Source organism: Ornithorhynchus anatinus, chromosome 1 (assembly GCF_004115215.2).
Source record: "Ornithorhynchus anatinus isolate Pmale09 chromosome 1, mOrnAna1.pri.v4, whole genome shotgun sequence".
NCBI classification, from domain to species: Eukaryota; Metazoa; Chordata; class Mammalia; order Monotremata; family Ornithorhynchidae; genus Ornithorhynchus; species Ornithorhynchus anatinus.
In genome coordinates, this window is record NC_041728.1 from 98,831,008 (window position 1) to 98,847,814 (window position 16,807).

General features: G+C 51.6%; 1 protein-coding gene across 5 annotated transcripts in view; it reads right to left on the reverse strand.

Moving 5' to 3' along the window:
• CFAP61 (cilia and flagella associated protein 61) overlaps positions 1-16,807 on the reverse strand; it is a 315,110-nt gene that overhangs the window by 220,457 nt on the left and 77,846 nt on the right. For all 5 annotated transcript variants that reach the window (XM_029072415.2, XM_029072412.2, XM_029072401.2 and 2 more), the window contains exons 9-11: positions 13,125-13,204; positions 10,014-10,103; positions 1,644-1,834 (exon numbers count right to left, since the gene is read on the reverse strand). In XM_029072415.2, coding sequence (XP_028928248.1) covers positions 1,644-1,834; positions 10,014-10,103; positions 13,125-13,204 — 361 coding nt within the window. The remainder of the gene's footprint in view (positions 1-1,643; positions 1,835-10,013; positions 10,104-13,124; positions 13,205-16,807) is intronic.

Genomic DNA, 16,807 nt, shown 5'->3' on the forward strand with positions numbered 1-16,807 from the left:
ATTCGGGGGAGACGGACAGACAAGAACAATGGCAATAGAGTAAAATATATATATATATTATATAATACATTATATATTATAATATATTATAATTATAACAACAATAATAATAATGTTGGTATTTGTTAAGCGCTTACCATGTGCAGAGCACTGTTCTAAGCGCTGGGGGAGATAAAGGGTGATCAGGTTGTCCGACGTGAGGCTCACAGTCTTAATCCCCGTTTGGCAGATGAGGTCACTGAGGCACAGAGAAGTTAAGTGACTTGCCCACAGTCACACAGCCGACAAGTGGCAGAGTCTGGATTTGAACTCATGACCTCTGACTCCCAAGCCCGGGCTCTTTCCACTGAGCCACGCTGCTTCTCTAAGTTAAGTGATCTGTGCTTCGCGGGCAGCGAACATGTCTTCCAAATCTGTTCTACTGTATGACCGACTGACTGACCTGTCCAAGGTCAGGCAGCAGGCAGATGGTGGACCCGGATTAGAACCCAGGTCCTCTGGCTCCCAGGCCAGCGCTCTGTCCGCTAGGCCACGCTGCTCTGTACTCGTCCGCTCAACTGTATATATTTTCATCACCCTATTTATTTTGTTCATGAGATGTACATCGCCGTGATTTTATTTATTTGCTATTGTTTTAATGAGATGTTCATCCCCTCGATTCCATTAATTGCCGTTGCTTTTGTCTGCCCGTCTCCCCCGATTAGACCGTGAGCCCGTCCGAGGGCGGGGACCGGCTCTGTCTGTTACCGATTTGTCCATTCCGAGCGCTTAGTCCAGTGCTCTGCACGTAGTAAGCGCTCAATAAACACTATCGAATGAATGAAAGAGGTGAGTACGCCATCCGTGCCCACGCTCTTGACGGGAATGGAAACGGGAGCAGTCCGTGCAGCGAAAGAGATGGGGGTCAACCGCCGGGGCCTCCCGAGGACACCGGGGTCGGCGCGAATCCGCAGGCCGTGGAGGAAGGTGAGGGCAGTGCCGTTCTGAGGACGTTTTCGGTGGGGGCAGCGGAGCGGGGGCAGAAACGCGTTCAGGGAGAGGTGGCGGGGCGGAGAGGGAGGAACACGAACGCTATGGCAAAACTCCCCGGATTCTTTCCCCCAGGGGGAAATTCTCTCCTCCGTGGCATCATGTGACTTCTATGAAAAGTTGCCTGCACCGCGCCGCTCCGAATCGTCGAGTGCTTGTGGAGGGTCTGGGTGCGCTCAGAAAAGACTTTCTAATAATAATGATGATGATCGTCGTATTTGCTAAGCGCTTACTGTGTGCCGAGCACCGCTCTAAGCGCCGGGGTGGATACAGGGTCATCAGGTTGGCCCACACGGGGCTCACGCTTTTAATCCCCGTTTTACAGATGAGGTAACTGAGGCAGAGAGAAGTGAAGTGGCTTGCCCCAGGTCACACAGCCGGCAAGCGGCGCAGCCGGGAGTAGAACCCACGTCCTCTGCTCAAGGTTCGGCTGTTGGGAGTGGGGAAAACCCGGGGTTGGTAGATGAATCCGTAAGCCAGACAGGGGGTGGAAACGCCACTCCGTATGCCGGAAGGGAAAAATCCTCCTTGCCCGCTCTACGGGCCGAACAAAGGAACCGCGGAACCGGTCGTGAGAATACACGGATTCGGCAAACCCAGAGATCGATACCTGCCTCGTTTCATGTTTCTCATCGATACAGAACAGCTGAATGCAGAAGGCAGCTGAAGCTCCTCGGTACACGGGGTGAAAGTCCTCGTCCCGTCCAACCGGCAAGGGAGCTGGCGGGGCGGTCCGCGAATCTCCGTCGCCGTCATCGCGTACCGAAGGCGAAGCTTCGGAAATGGTGGATTCCGTCTCTGCTTCCTGCGGCGCGGAGAGAAGGGAGACCAAGGGAAACGGGGTTTCTGTTTTTCTAGCTAGGATCGCCCCTGCACCTTAATAATAATGATGTTGGTAGTTGTCAAGCGCTTACTATGTGCAGAGCACTGTTCTGAGCGCTGGGGGAGAGACAGGGGAATCAGGTCGTCCCACGTGAGGCTCACGGTTAATCCCCACCTTACGGATGAGGTAACCGAGGTCCGGAGAAGTGAAGCGACTCGCCCACGGTCACACAGCCGACAGGTGGCAGAGCCGGGAGTCGAACTCGTGACCTCCGACTCCGAAGCCCAGGCTCTTTCCACCGAGCCACGCTGCTTCCCCGTCTCTCTCGCTCACTCACACACATGCACACGCTCCCCCCATCTCCTACCCCGCCCCCCAGTTTCACCTGGGACAGCACACTGGGAGCCACCCTTGAGTTGGAGGAGGAATGTTTAATAAGCTAGCCGACTCCTAGAAGAGAGTTTATCGCCATCGTTCTCGTCCGTCCGTCTCCCCCGATCAGACCGTAAGCCCGTCAAACGGCAGGGACCGTCTCTATCTGTTGCCGACTTGTTCATCCCAAGCGCTTAGCACAGTGCTCTGCACATAGTAAGCGCTCAATAAATACTACTGAATGAATAAAATCGACCTTCTCCCGGCCCCTATTCCGGGATGAAAAGAACTAGGCAGAGAGGCTGATACTTTGTTATACGATCAAGCTATAGAGCATATGAATGGATGAATCTCCATTGTACAGTTGAGGAAACTGAGGCAGAGAGAAGTTAATAATAATAATGTTGGTATTTGTTAAGCGCTTACTAGGTGCAGAGCACTGTTCTAAGCGCTGGGGGAGAGACAGGGGAATCAGGTCGTCCCCCGTGAGGCTCACGGTCTTCATCCCCGTTTTCCAGATGAGGTCACTGAGGCCCAGAGAAGTGAAGTGACTTGCCCACAGTCACAGCTGACAAGTGGCCGAGCCGGGATTCGAACCCATGGCCTCTGACTCCCGAGCCCGGGCTCTTTCCGCTGAGCCACGAACCCACGGAGGCGTTCCTAAATATTCGCTGCATGATTTCGGGATACCCGATTCCCCTGCTCCCTCTCGTCTGCTCCCCCCCCATCGCGACTATGGACCTGACCCCACCCTGCGCAGCTGTCGGGAATACTGTGGGGTCCTGGGTTCTAATCCCGGCTCTGCCTCCCGCCTGCCGCGTGACCTTGGGCAAGTCACTTCACCTCTCTGGGCCTCAGTGACCTCATCTGGAAAATGGGGATTGAGACGGCGAGCCCTATATGGGACAAGGGCCACGTCCAACCCGAGTAACCTGTACCTACCCCGGTGCTCAGTACAGTGCCCGGCACATAGGACACGCTTAACGAATACAATAAAAAAAAAGAAGGGCAACACCCGGTTGGTGAGGGGGAGGAAAATCAGGGCACATTTCCCGTTTCATCTGTTGGATAAAACCAGAAGGACCTGGGTTCTAATCTCAGCACTGCCGCTTGCCTGCTGCATGACCTCGGGCGAGTCACTTGACTTCCGCGGGCCTCGGTCACCTCGTCCGGAAAACAGGGATTAAGGCTGCGAGCCCCATGTGGGACAGGGACCGTGTCCGGGCCCGATACCCGCTTGTAACCACCCCGGGGCTTAGTACAGTGCTTGGCGCATGGTAAGCGCTTAACGACTACCATGATTATTATTATTCAGATGAAAGTAGTCCCAGACAGGACGCGTGAACCTTCTCCAGAATACTTTCCTCTGGCGCCCCTTAATGTAGCATGGTGACGCTTTACTTAACCTCTCTGTGCCTCAGTGACCTCATCTGTAAAATGGGGGTGAAGACTGTGAGCCCCCAACCCGATTCCCCTGTGTCTCCCCCGGCGCTTAGAACGGTGCTCTGCACACAGTAAGCGCTTAACGAATACCAACATCATCATTACCTACCCCGCTCCTTAATTATCACGGCGGCACCCTGACTTGGCATCTACAAGTCCCACGCCAGGCTGCCTCTCCCCGCTGCGGTCCCAAGGTCAACTGGGGTGATTACTTGTTAACCCTTTCTGAGGGTACCTTATCCTGGGTATTGCCCAGTTCTGTGCCCCGAACTGGGAGGAGCCGATGGAGAGTCTAGCACACAGGACCTCCCCGCCGTCCCCCCGTCCACGCCCGTCCCGCCGTCGACCCCCGGCCCACGTCCTCCCGCCGTCCCGGGACGCCCTCCCTCCTCGCCTCCGCCAAACTGACTCTCTTCCCCTCTTCAAAGCCCTATTGAAAACTCCCCTCCTCCGGGAGGTCTTCCCGGACTGAGCCCCCCCTTTTCCTCCGCTCCTCCTCCCCTCCCCATCGCCCCGACCCCTTCCCTCTGCTCTACCCCCCCCAGCCCCACAGCACTTGTGCATGTACGTACATATTTCTTATTCTGGTTTATTAATGATGCGCGTATGTCTACAATTCTATTGATTTATATTGACGCTACTGAGCGTGGCTCAGTGGAAAGAGCACGGGCTTTGGAGTCAGAGGTCATGAGTGCGAATCCCAGCTCTGCCACTTGCCGGCTGGGTGACCGGGGGCAGGTCACTTCACTTCTCTGGGCCTCAGTTCCCTCATCTACAAAATGGGGATTAAGACCGTGAGCCCCACGGGGGACAACCTGATTCCCCCGTGTCTACCCCAGCGCTTAGAACGGTGCTCTGCACATAGTAAGCGCTTTACAGATACCATAATTAATCATTATTATGACTCCTCGTTTTGTTGTCTGTCTCCCCCCTTCTAGACCGTGAGCCCATTGTTGGGCAGGGGTTGCTCTATTTGTTGCCGAGTTGTACTTTCCAAGCGCTTATACTGGAAAGAGCCCGGGCTTGGGAGTCGGAGGTCAGGGGTTCGAACCCCGCCTCTGCCACTTGTCAGCCGTGTGACCGTGGGCAGGTCGCTTCACTTCTCTGGGCCTCAGTTCCCTCATCTGTAAAATGGGGATGAAGACTGTGAGCTTCGCGTGGGACAATCTGATTCCCCCGTGTCTACCCCAGCGCTTAGAACGGCGCTCTGCACATAGTAAGCGCTTAACAAATACCAACTTCATTATACAGTGCTCTGCACACAGTAAGTGCTCAATAAATACTATTGAATGAATGACCCAGGCTGTTATCAGTAATAGAGAAGTAGCACGGCCTAGCGGATAGAGCACGGGCAGGGAATCAGAAGGTCCTGGATTCTAATCCTGGCTCTGCCACGTGTCTGCCGTGTGACCTTGTGTCCCGAGGTGAACCCGGGGTACCCATCGTCTCAGGTGGAACTCAGAAGTGCGGGTGGGGTGCCGCTCCCACCAAGCCGGGGATGCAGAAGGTGTCCCTCACCCCCGTGCCGGTCGAATTAGGTATGGGGGGGGGGGGGAGGGCGGAGATTGGATAAACCGAGGCCGGGAGCTGGAACAGCCTAAGAGTACAGGAGATAAATACCTTCTGTGCAGCGGATGGAGACTGGCACGGGTCACCACTGCCCAGAGCGTGAGACGCCCGCTCTGTCTACACCACGTGAGAAACCGAGGGATGGCTGAGTGTCCCGCTGAGCGCTCGTGGGGCTGGAAGCTAGGCCCTTCGCCACGGGCGGGTAACACATAAATGGATTCCTTCCAAGTGGGAAGCGTTCGTACGTGGGACCTAGCTGCCCCACCACCGGCGAAAAAGCGTAAGTGAATTCCTCCTGGGTGGGTCCTGGGGGTTTTACGACGCGTGAGTAACACATGAGACTATTCCTCCCGATGGGGAAGCTCTAATATCATGAAAAATTCATATTCCTCCCGAAAGGGAGGTTCAATTCGCCGCCTCCAAAATAATCAAGTAATTCAATTCGCCGCATCCAAAATAGTCAGATAATTCAGTTCTCCTCGTGGAATAAATTTTGTATAACACTCGACCGTTCCGTCCCCGGTCCCTCTATCTCTCTCCCTCTCTTTCTCTGTGTCGATTCCCGAACGAACCCGTCTCGGGGTGAGGGGTGACACCTTGGGTAAGTCACTGGACTTCTCCGGACCTTAGTTACCTCATCTACAAAACGGGGACCGAGGCTGTGAGTCCCATGTGGAACAAGGGACTGTGTCCAACACAATAATAATAATGTTGGTATCTGTTAAGCGCTTACTATGTGCAGAGCACTGTTCTAAGCGCTGGGGTAGATACAGGGTAATCAGGTTGCCCCACGGGAGGCTCAGTCTCAATCCCCATTTTCCAGATGAGGGAACTGAGGCACAGAGAAGTCAAGTGACTTGTCCACAGTCACCCTGTTGACAAGTGGCAGAGCCGGGATTCGAACCCATGACCTCTGACTCCCAAGCCCGGCTCTTTCCACTGAGCCACGAACATGATTTGCTTGTATCCACCCCGGGGCTTAGTACAGTGCTTGGCACATAGGAAGTGCTTAACAGATTTTATATACCTATAAAATGCCATCAGATCATTTCCCATTCATAGCCACTTTATGGACATATTTTCTTCAGAACATCTTCTCTTCTGCCATAATCTGTAACCTTGCTAATGACTCCTAGCAATTAGACTCGGCAATTAGCGATTAGACTGTAAGCCCGTCAATGGGCAGGGACTGCATCTGTTGCCGATTTGTACATTCCGAGCGCTTAGTACAGTGCTCTGCACACAGTGAGTGCTCCATAAACACTATTGAATTCGTTATCAATATTATGGTTTCTATCCATCTACCTGCTGATCTGCCCCTTCCACGTTTTCCTTGGACTTTTTCCTAACACTAGGCTTAACAGATACCATAATTATTATTATTATTATTATATTATTTCGAGCTGGGCGTAATCGCAATAATATACAAGTACAGATAGCGAGTACAGATCGGGACTAAACCCAGTTGAGTTAAAGCCATTCGATCCAGTCTAGGAGGCGTAAGTAGCCCTGTTCGGGCTGTCCCGCTCTGCACCGTGCCGTGTTCGGCCTGGTACCCCCCGATCCCTGAACAACGTTCGGCAATTAAGGAAGTTCATGCTCTGCTCGTCCATCGTTCAGTAGTATTGATCGGACGCTTAAGAAGAGTAATCAAGATCTCAATTCACCCCTAAGTGGCTGGGGATACAACCTCTGCAGATTCCCTCCCTCCCAGCTCCTTGATTCTCCGGCCGAAGCAGGCTCAAGCTCCGCTTCGGCGGAATCCTCTCCTCCTGCACAAATCCATGGGAGCCACCTTTTCTTTTCTCTTTCACGGTACTTATTAAGCGCTTACTATGTGCCAGGCACTGTTCTAAGCACTGGGTAGATTCGAGGTAATCGGGTTGGACACAGTCCACGTCCCAACGTGGGGCTCGCGGTCTTAATCCCCATTTTACAGATGAGGTAAGGGAGGCACAGAGAAGTAAAGCGGCTTGCCCAAGGTCACAAAACAGACATGTGGCAGAGCCGGAATTAGAACCCAGGCCTTTCTGAGACCCGGGCCTATGCTCTATCCACTAGGCCATGTTGCTTAGCGAAGCAGCGTGGCTCGGTGGAAAGAGCACGGGCTGGGGACTCAGAGGTCATGGGTTCAAATCCCAGCTCCGCCTCTTGTCAGCTGTGTGACTCTGGGCAAGTCACTTCTCTGTGCCTCAGTTCCCTCAACTGTAAAATGGGGATTAACTGGGAGCCTCACGTGGGACAACCTGATGACCCTGTATCTCCCCCAGCGCTTAGAACGGTGCTCTGCCACATAGTAAGTGCTTAACAAATACCAACGTTATGATTATTATTATTATTTAAAATGGGGATGAAGACTGTGAGCCCCACGTGGGACAACCTGATGACCTTGTATCCTCCCCAGTGCTTAGAACAGTGCTCTGCACATAATAAGCGTTTAACAAATGCCATCGTCGTTATTATTATTATTATTATCTACACCTGCAGGGTTTTACGTCAACCTTGTCACCCCTGCACAAGGGGAAGGTCTTGTGCACAAGGAGAAGCAGCGTGGCTCAGTGGAAAGAGCACGGGCTTTGGAGTCAGAGTTCATGGGTTCGAATCCCGGCTCGGCCACTTGTCAGCCGTGTGACTTTGGGCGAGTCGCTTAACTTCTCTGTGCCTCAGTGACCTCATCTGTAAAATGGGGATTAAGACCGTGAGCCCCACGTGGGACGACCTGATTCCCCTGTGACTACCCCAGCGCTCAGAACGGTGCTCGGCACATAGTGAGCGCTTAACAAATACCAACATTAAGGTCACAGTTAAATACTCTTATCCTTATTCTGTTTCTGAAATCCTTCTAGATTTCCCCCAGGGCATCTTCGGCTTTTTTAAAATTGAATGATATTTAATGCTTCTATGTACCAGGCACTGTACTAACTGCTAGCTCGGATAGCAGGGGCTATCTGGAGGCCTCCCTGAATTTTGGCATCTGGGTTCCTCCAGGGGCCACGATCTCCGGGATCTCGGTCGGATCCCGCACAGGTTTGCCACGGGGCTGACGGCTACGTTGTTTGGGGCACCTACTGGCAGCTGCTGTAATATTGGCGGAACTAGGGAAGCAGCATGGCGTAGTGGATGAAGCACAGGTCTGGAAGTCAGAAGGTCATGGGTTCAAATCCCATCTCTGCTACCTGTCCGCTGCGTGACACTGGGCAAGTCACTTCGCTTCTCTGTTCCTCAGTTACCTCACCTGTAAAATGGAGATTGTGGGCCCCACATGGGACAGGGACTGTGCCCAACCTGATTTACTCGCATCCACCCCGGCGCATAGTACAGTGCCTGGCACATAGTAGGTGCTTAACAAATGCCATCATCATCATCGTCAACTGCTACTCACAGGCAGTGGCCACTCTGCCCCAAATGTGCTGTGAAAATAATAATAATAATTGGGGTATCTGTTAAGCACTTATTGTGAGTCAGACACAGTAGTAATCACTGGGGTGGATACAAGCAAAATGGATTGGACACAGTCCTTGTCCCACATGGGGCTCACAGTCTCAACCTCCATTTTACAGATGAGGGATCTGAGGCACAGAGAAGTGAAGTACTTGCCCTCGGTCACACAGCAGAGTGCCACTGAGGGTGCCTGGCGGTATTGCCTTGCCCAGATGATTTCAAGCATAGGCCACAGTGTGTACAAATTCTCTTCTCTTGCAAAAATTCATGGGGGACACCCGAAAGAATTTTCTCCCATACACACGGGGAGGATAATAATAACAATAATGGTATTTTCTAAGCGCTGACGATGTTGCCAGGCTCTCTACTAAGATCTGGTGTGGATGCAAGCAAGTCGGGTTGGACAAGGTTCTTATCCTCGATCTGGTTTCGATTTGGGGTATCACCTGGGTATTTTATGCACATGTAGCAATATCATCTCCTAAGAACTCAAGGGACAACAAGATAGATACGGCATTCATTCATTAATTCATTCAATTGTATTTATCGAGTGCTTGCTGCGTGCAAAGCACTGTACTAAGCACTTGGGAGAGTACAATATAACAATAAACAGACCTATTCACTGCCCACAACGAAGTTACAGTTTAGAGACAAATGTCAGTTCCAAGAATATCCACTGAAAGCATGTTGTATTTTGAAACGTCCATTAAAATGCATTTTTTGGTAAAAAAAAATCTGAGATCCTAGTACCCCAGAATTTTCCTCAAATTCACTTGGTTTTACTCCACAGTCAGCTATCCTATCATGCACATTTTCACCAAAGTTTTGGGATGGAACATTATCGGGGAAAAAGAGAACGTTCTTCTGACAACATATGTCTGATGATGATGGTATTTGATGACGAAGGTTGGTGTTTGTTAAGCGCTTACTGTACGTCAAGCACGGATCTAAGTGCCAGGGTAGATACGAGTTAATCGGGTTGAACACCTTCCCTTCCCGACATGGGGCTCACCGTCTTAATCCCCATTTTACAGATGAGGTAACTGAGGAACAGGGAAATCAAGTGACTTGCCCAAAGTCACACAACAGACAAGTGGCAGAGCCGGCGTTAGAACCCAGGTCCTTCTGACTCCCAGGCCCAGGCCGTTCTTGACGTGATGTCGGGCAGAATGGTTGTGCATACAGGCCCGATGTCAGTCAAGGTGCGAGAACTACAACGTGGGGTTCTTCAAGAACGTAACCCCTACGTAAATAAGGCCTTTCCTCGGAGGCTAACGATTCGCTTCCCACGTAGAAGTCCAGGCTCTTTCTGAGCCGCTTCCACCTCAGTTCTCACCTTCAAATCATCCGGAGGGTCGCCGCTGGCCTCCGCTGGAGCGACGTCATCTGGGAGCTGGCAGAGGCCATCCTCCTTCACCGCCTCCACCTGCAGAGAAGGCATTGGGCAGGATAAAAATCCCTCTTGAAGTCAAAACTTGCTTTGCTGGAGTCTCTCCATCCGCTGCCTCCGATTTTCCCGGCAAGTATATCTGGTCAATCAATCACTCTGTGTGCAGAACACGGTACTAAGTGCCTGGGAGAATACGATACACGGAGCCGGTAGACACGTTCCCTGCCCACGACCAGATTACCGCCTGGAGGATCCGTCCTTCTCTTTCAACTGATCGATCCATCGATCATATTCACTGAGGGTTGTGTGCAGAGTACCAAGCGCTGCACTAAGCGCTCGGGAGAGTATGATATAACAGAGCTGTTAGATACGTTCCCTGCCCACAACAAGGTGATAGTCTAGAGGATTTGTCCCTCTCAATCAGTCATATTCGAGGGCCCACTATGAGCAGAACACTGAACTAAGCACTTGGAAGTGTACAGTACAACACAGCTGGTAAAAAATGTCCCCTGTCCACAATGAGCTTATACTCTAGAGAATTTGTTCTTCTCTATCGATCAATAGTATTTTTTGAGCACTTACTGTGTGCAGAGCTGTACTGTACCGAGAGCTGGGGAGACAACAGTACGGCGGAGCTGGCTTAGACGTGTTCCCTGCCCACGGGGAGCTTCCAGGCGTGTCTCTTTGAGCCTCGCAGGATTTACGGCATCTCCCTGGCCACGTGCTCACCCCCTTCCCCAGTGTTTAGCCCCAAGTCTCAGCAGCAGGGGTAAAACCAGGGCTGGGCTCCTGGTTTGGCTATGGGCAGAGTACCCAGGGGGTAGAGAGGCAAATGTCTACAGTCCAGTGACTTATAAACCAGTAGTCAGCAAGTTACGATCATTCATCCTTCCAAAACCCAAAGTCAACCTCGATTAGAGAAAATCCTGATTTGGACTATCAGATCGGGGCCAAAGATAGGGTTAAGACCTGGATTCGAATGGATCAAGGATTAGAGTTAAAACCAGGGTGGGCAACACTATCAGGGATTAGGGCGAAGCACCGGGTTAGGGCCAGGAGTATGAGTAGAAGTATTTATTGATACAATTAAATATATCATAGTATCATTAGACTGTAAACTCCCCCCAGTCTGTCTCTCCTTGTAGACGGTAAGCTTGTTGTTGGAAGGGAATGGGTCTGTCGTATTGTTACATTCTTCTTTCCCAAGTGCTTAGTACAGTGCTCTGCCAATAGTAGGCACTCAATAAATACCACGGATTGACTGATTAAATAGAATTTACCGATTGTTAAGCCCCGTACTGAGCATGGGAAAAGAAATAGTCTGAAGAGATAAAGACAGGGTCTTGACCCTCTAAGGGTTCAAAACTTAAGTTTATAGAGCGACCGGATTGTTGATTGGCACAGGAGATTTAAATTTAAAAAAAAAAAACCCACCACAAAAAGAGATGATGATAAATACGACAGGAGCAACATGAATTTGGGCTCCTCACAGCTCAGATCAATCATCAGAAGTAAATCAATCAATCGTATCTATGGAGCGCTGATTCTGTGCAGACCACTCTACTAAGTACTTGGGAGAATACCAAGTATTCTTCCAAGTATGCTTCTTAGAGAGAAGCAGCGTGGCTCAGTGGAAAGAGCCCGGGCTTTGGAGTCAGAGGTCATGGGTTCGAATCCCGCCTCGGCCACTTGTCAGCTCTGTGACTTTGGGCAAGTCGCTTAACTTCTCGGTGCCTCAGTGACCTCATCTGTAAAATGGGGATGAAGACCGTGAGCCCCACGTGGGACGACCTGATTCCCCTGTGTCTACCCTAGCGCTTAGAACAGTGCTCGGCACATAGTAAGCGCTTAACAAATACCAACATCGAGAATACAGTATAACAGAGTTGGTAGGCCCATTCTCTGCTCACAACAAGCTTACAGTCCAGTCACAGACACTAATACAGTATAAATTCATTCGTTCATTCATTCAATCTTATTCACTGAGTGCTTTCTGTGTGCAGAGCACTGTACTAAGTGCTTGGAAAGTACAGTTCAGCAGCAGATAAATACAATCCCTACCCAACAACGGGCTCAGAGTCTAGAAGGGGGAGACAGAAAGCAAAACAAGTAGACAGGCATCACTACTATCAATATAGATAAATAGAATCATAGCTATAGACACGTCATTAATAAAATAATAAATTTGTACAGATGTACACAAGTGCTGTAGGAAGGGGAAGGGGGTAGAGCAGAGGGAGGGAGGAGGGGCAATGGAGATTAAGCGCTTAACAAATACCATTATTATCATTATTATTATTATTATTATTTCTGTTATTATTAAGTACTGGGGCTGGGATTAGAACCCAGGTCCTCTGATTTTTTTATATTTTCTTTTACATTTTTATGGCTTTTGTTAAGCGCTTACTATGCGCCAGGCACTGTACTAAGCGTTGGGATGGACGCAAGCACATCACGTCGGACGCAGTCCCTGTCCCAGGCGGGGCGCACAGTCTCCATCCCCATTTAACAGGAGAGGTAACTGAGGCCCAGAGACGTGAAGGCCACACAGCAGACAAGCGGCAGAGCCGGGATTAGAACTCACGAGCCTCTGACTCTCGGGCCCGTGCTCTTAACCCTTAGTACAGAGTAAATGTCCAAATACTATAATCATTAATATCAGTACTCATCGACAGCACCTGGGTGTTGCTTATTTTGTCATGAATAAATGTCATCAAATATGTAATAAGGTTCCCACCTATTCAAGCCCTAACAGCAGTCCTCGCCGTGTCCAATAGATATCCCAGAGAGGTGTACCGGGATACTTCAGAGAGGTATAACTGATGAGCAAAACATCTCAATTTTCCGACGAATTTGTGAAGGGCTTTAAAATCAGCCAGGGTCTATCTGTCCCTTCCTCCTTCCCAAAAGATCCTGTGATGACGAGAGACCGAAAGCATCGCTCTCAGGAACAACGCGGGCGTGAAGGAGGAAAACGGGGGGTGGGATCCTGACATTCACCTTCCCTCCGGGGCTCTGGGGTCTGGACCCCACACTTCGGGAAACTCTTTTCATTACCTGACTATCCTCAGGAAGCGCCGTAGGTTCACTTTCGTCAGACTCTGATTTTTGAACTGCGTGGCTACTTGTCTTCTCCTCTGGAAAAATCAAAGGAAATAAATTGGCAGCGATAATAATAATAATGATGATGGTATTCGTTAAGCGCTTACTATGTGCAGAGCACCGTTCTAAGCGCTGGGGCGGATACAGGGTCATCAGCTCGTCCCTCGTGAGGCTCACGGTCTTAATCCCCATTTTACGGATGAGGTAACTGAGGCACCGAGAAGTGAAGTGACCTGCCCACAGTCACACAGCTGACGAGTGGCAGAGCCGGGACTCGAACCCATGACCACTGACTCGCAAGCCTGGGCTCTTTCCACTGTGCCACGCTGTTTCTCCAGTAGGGAACATCTAAAATACAGCAGGGCGCGGCGGGGCATTCCGGCATACCAAAGCGCCCATTCTGCTCGGCCCTCGAGTCGATGAGCAGCCTGCGGGGCAGAGAACGGCGTCTGTGGATGCTGCGTAAAAGGTATTTAACATTTACCTATTTAATAATAATGCTGGTATTTGTTAAGCGCTTACTATGTGCAGAACACCGTTCTAAGCGCTGGGGGAGATACAGGGTCATCAGGTTGTCCCACGTGAGGCTCACGGTCTTCATCCCCAGTTTACAGATGAGGGAACTGAGGCACAGAGAAGTTAAGTGACCTGCCCACAGTCACACAGCTGACAAGTGGCAGAGCCGGGAGTCGAACTCACGACCTCTGACTCCGAAGCCCGGGCTCTTTCCACCGAGCCACGCCGCTCGATTATTGGCTAATTGATATGGGGATCTGGTATGTCGGTCACGGATGTAATAACAATAATAATAATGATAATGTTGGTATTTGTTAAGCGCTTACTATGTGCAGAGCACCGTTCTAAGCGCTGGGGTAGATACAGGATCATCAGGTTGTCCCACGTGAGGCTCACAGTTAATCCCCCTTTTACAGATGAGGGGACAGAGGCCCAGAGAAGTGAAGTGACTCGCCCACAGTCACACAGCTGACGAGTGGCAGAGCCGGGATTCGAACCCACGACCTCTGACTCCCAAGCCCGGACTCTTTCCACTGAGCCACGCTGCTTCTCCACGTGCCGAGCACCGTTCTAAGCGCTGGGGGAGACACAGGGGAATCAGGTCGTCCCACGTGGGGCTCACGGTCTTCATCCTCATTTTCCAGATGAGGTCACTGAGGCACCGAGAAGTGAAGCGACCTGCCCACAGTCACGCAGCTGACAAGTGGCAGAGTGGGATTCGAACCCGTGACCTCTGACTCCCAAGCCCGGGCTCTTTCCGCCGAGCCACGATGTAGTGTGATCCAGGGTCAGCGAGAAGGTTTAACGCGTCGATTCTCCCCCGGTCTGACATTAGCGGCCCGAGAATAAGCCCGGGGCTGGGGGGAGGCATGATAACTCATTACCACTAAGAGGCTGTTTAGTGCACTGTGACTACACGGTGCTTTAATAATAATAATAATAATAATAATGTTGGTATTTGTTAAGCGCTTACTATGTGCCGAGCACCGCTCGAAGCGCTGGGGTAGACACAGGGGAATCGGGTCGTCCCAGGTGGGGCTCACGGTCTTCATCCCCATTTTACAGATGAGGGAACTGAGGCACAGAGAAGTTAAGCGACTCGCCCAAAGTCACACAGCAGACAAGTGGCCGAGCCGGGATTCGAACCCATGAACTCTGAGTCCAAAGCCCGTGCTCTTTCCACTGAGCCACGCTGCTCTAGCCAGCTGTGCTGCACGAGGAGGTCCTCCAGTATCTACCTTCTGAAACCCCCAGAACATTTCCAAAGGAAGCAGTTTTAACCTCCGGAAGAACTGGGCTCCTCGTCTCTTCCTCTGAAAGTACTGTCCTGAAATGTGGTTTGACTCGCAGCCGTCGCCGATTCGGGTCGATTCATTTTTTGAAGTGGGATTTTTTTAAATGGTATGTGTTGAGTGCTCACTGGGTCCCAGGCACTGTACTGAGCGGCGGGGTAGGTACAAGCTAGCCAGGTGGGACACAATCCGTGTCCCACATGGGGTTCGCCGTCTTGATTCCCGTTTTACACATGAGATAACTGAGGCGACAGAGAAGTTAAGGGACTCGCCCAAGGTGACACAGGAAACAAGTGGCAGAGCCAGGATCAGAACCCAGGTCCTCTGATCCCAGCGTCGAGCTCTTCCTACGTGGCTCAGTGGAAAGAGCCCGGGCTTTGGAGTCAGAGGTCCTGGGTTCGAACCCCGCCTCTGCCACTTGTCAGCTGTGTGACTGTGGGCAGGTCGCTTCACTTCTCTGGGCCTCAGTGACCTCATCTGTAAAATGGGGATGACGACCGTGAGCCCCACGTGGGACAACCTGATCCCCCTGTGTCTACCCCAGCGCTTAGAACGGTTGCTCTGCGCATAGTAAGCGCTGAACAAATACCGACATTATTATTATTACCAAACGGTAATGAATGGCTTTGGCTTCTGGACATTTTATACCACGTGCCCTTTACCAAAAATGGCCTCCAAGAGAAAGTCTTCTTTTCACCTTTCCACCACCTCCCTCTTTCTCACCTGTAACCGTTCCAAACTTAGACTTTCACTGGGACCGTGAGTCCGATGAGGGTCAGGGACCATATCCAACCTGATCATCTTATATCTACGCCGGCGCTTAGTACGGCGCTCGACCCACAGTAACCATTTACCGAATGCCCCATTAATATTACTGTTATTAGTCTTCCAAATCTTTTGAAAATGACAGGGTTCATCTGGGTGCCAGTCGGTGTTTGGCCCATAGTAAGAGCTTAAGGAATCCCTTTATTATTATGACAGCTGCCAGAAGGCTAAGTTCCCCCCACCCACTCCTAGCTCATCACCTTCCGCTTCCTCCCTTTCATTCTTCCTTACTTCTTGTTGTCCTACGCTGTCGAGTCGCGTGCGACCCGTAGCGACGCCGCGGACACGTCTCTCCCAGGACGCCCCGTTTCCATCCGCAATCGTTCCGGTAGTGGATCCGCAGAGTTTTCTTGGGAAAAATCCGCAAGTGGTTTACCATTTCCGCCTTCCTCGCGGTAAACGGGTCTCTGCCCTCGACTCTCTCCCACGCCGCGGTTGCCCGGCACGGGTGAGTTTTGACCTGTAGCCGCCGGCCTGCCGCTCGCCGGCCGCCGGCCGAGCTAGGAATGGAATGGACGGGCCTCTGCTTGACTCTCCCTCCCGTAGTCGTGACTGGAAACTCTCCCGGTGCGACCCCGAGAGGGGTCTTCCTTACTACCTACCCGTTTTCCCCTCTGCCGACGTCGGCCGAGCCGGGGCATCTGGTGCCCGCCTTTGGGGCTCGGTTCGGATCGAAGCCAGGCTGTTCTGTCCAGCCACTGCAGCTTCTCTGAAGTACCGCCGCAGCTGCGGTATGGATCCCGTCAGCCTGGAAGTCAGTGTTATCTTTCCAGTTCAATTAGGGCAGGGGATCACTTTGGGGTTAGAAGGACCCCGAGATCTTCCCACCTGGCACCTCCTTCCCTTCTGTTTCTGCCCTTTGCCAGTCTTTTGAGCTTCCCCTGGTCCAAGAGGCCCGTCCAAGCGGGAGACGGCGGGGAGACTTCCATGCCGTAGTGGATCGAGCACAGGGCTGGGAGTCGGAAGGTCATGGGTTCTCATCCCGGCTCCGCCCTTTGTCTGTTG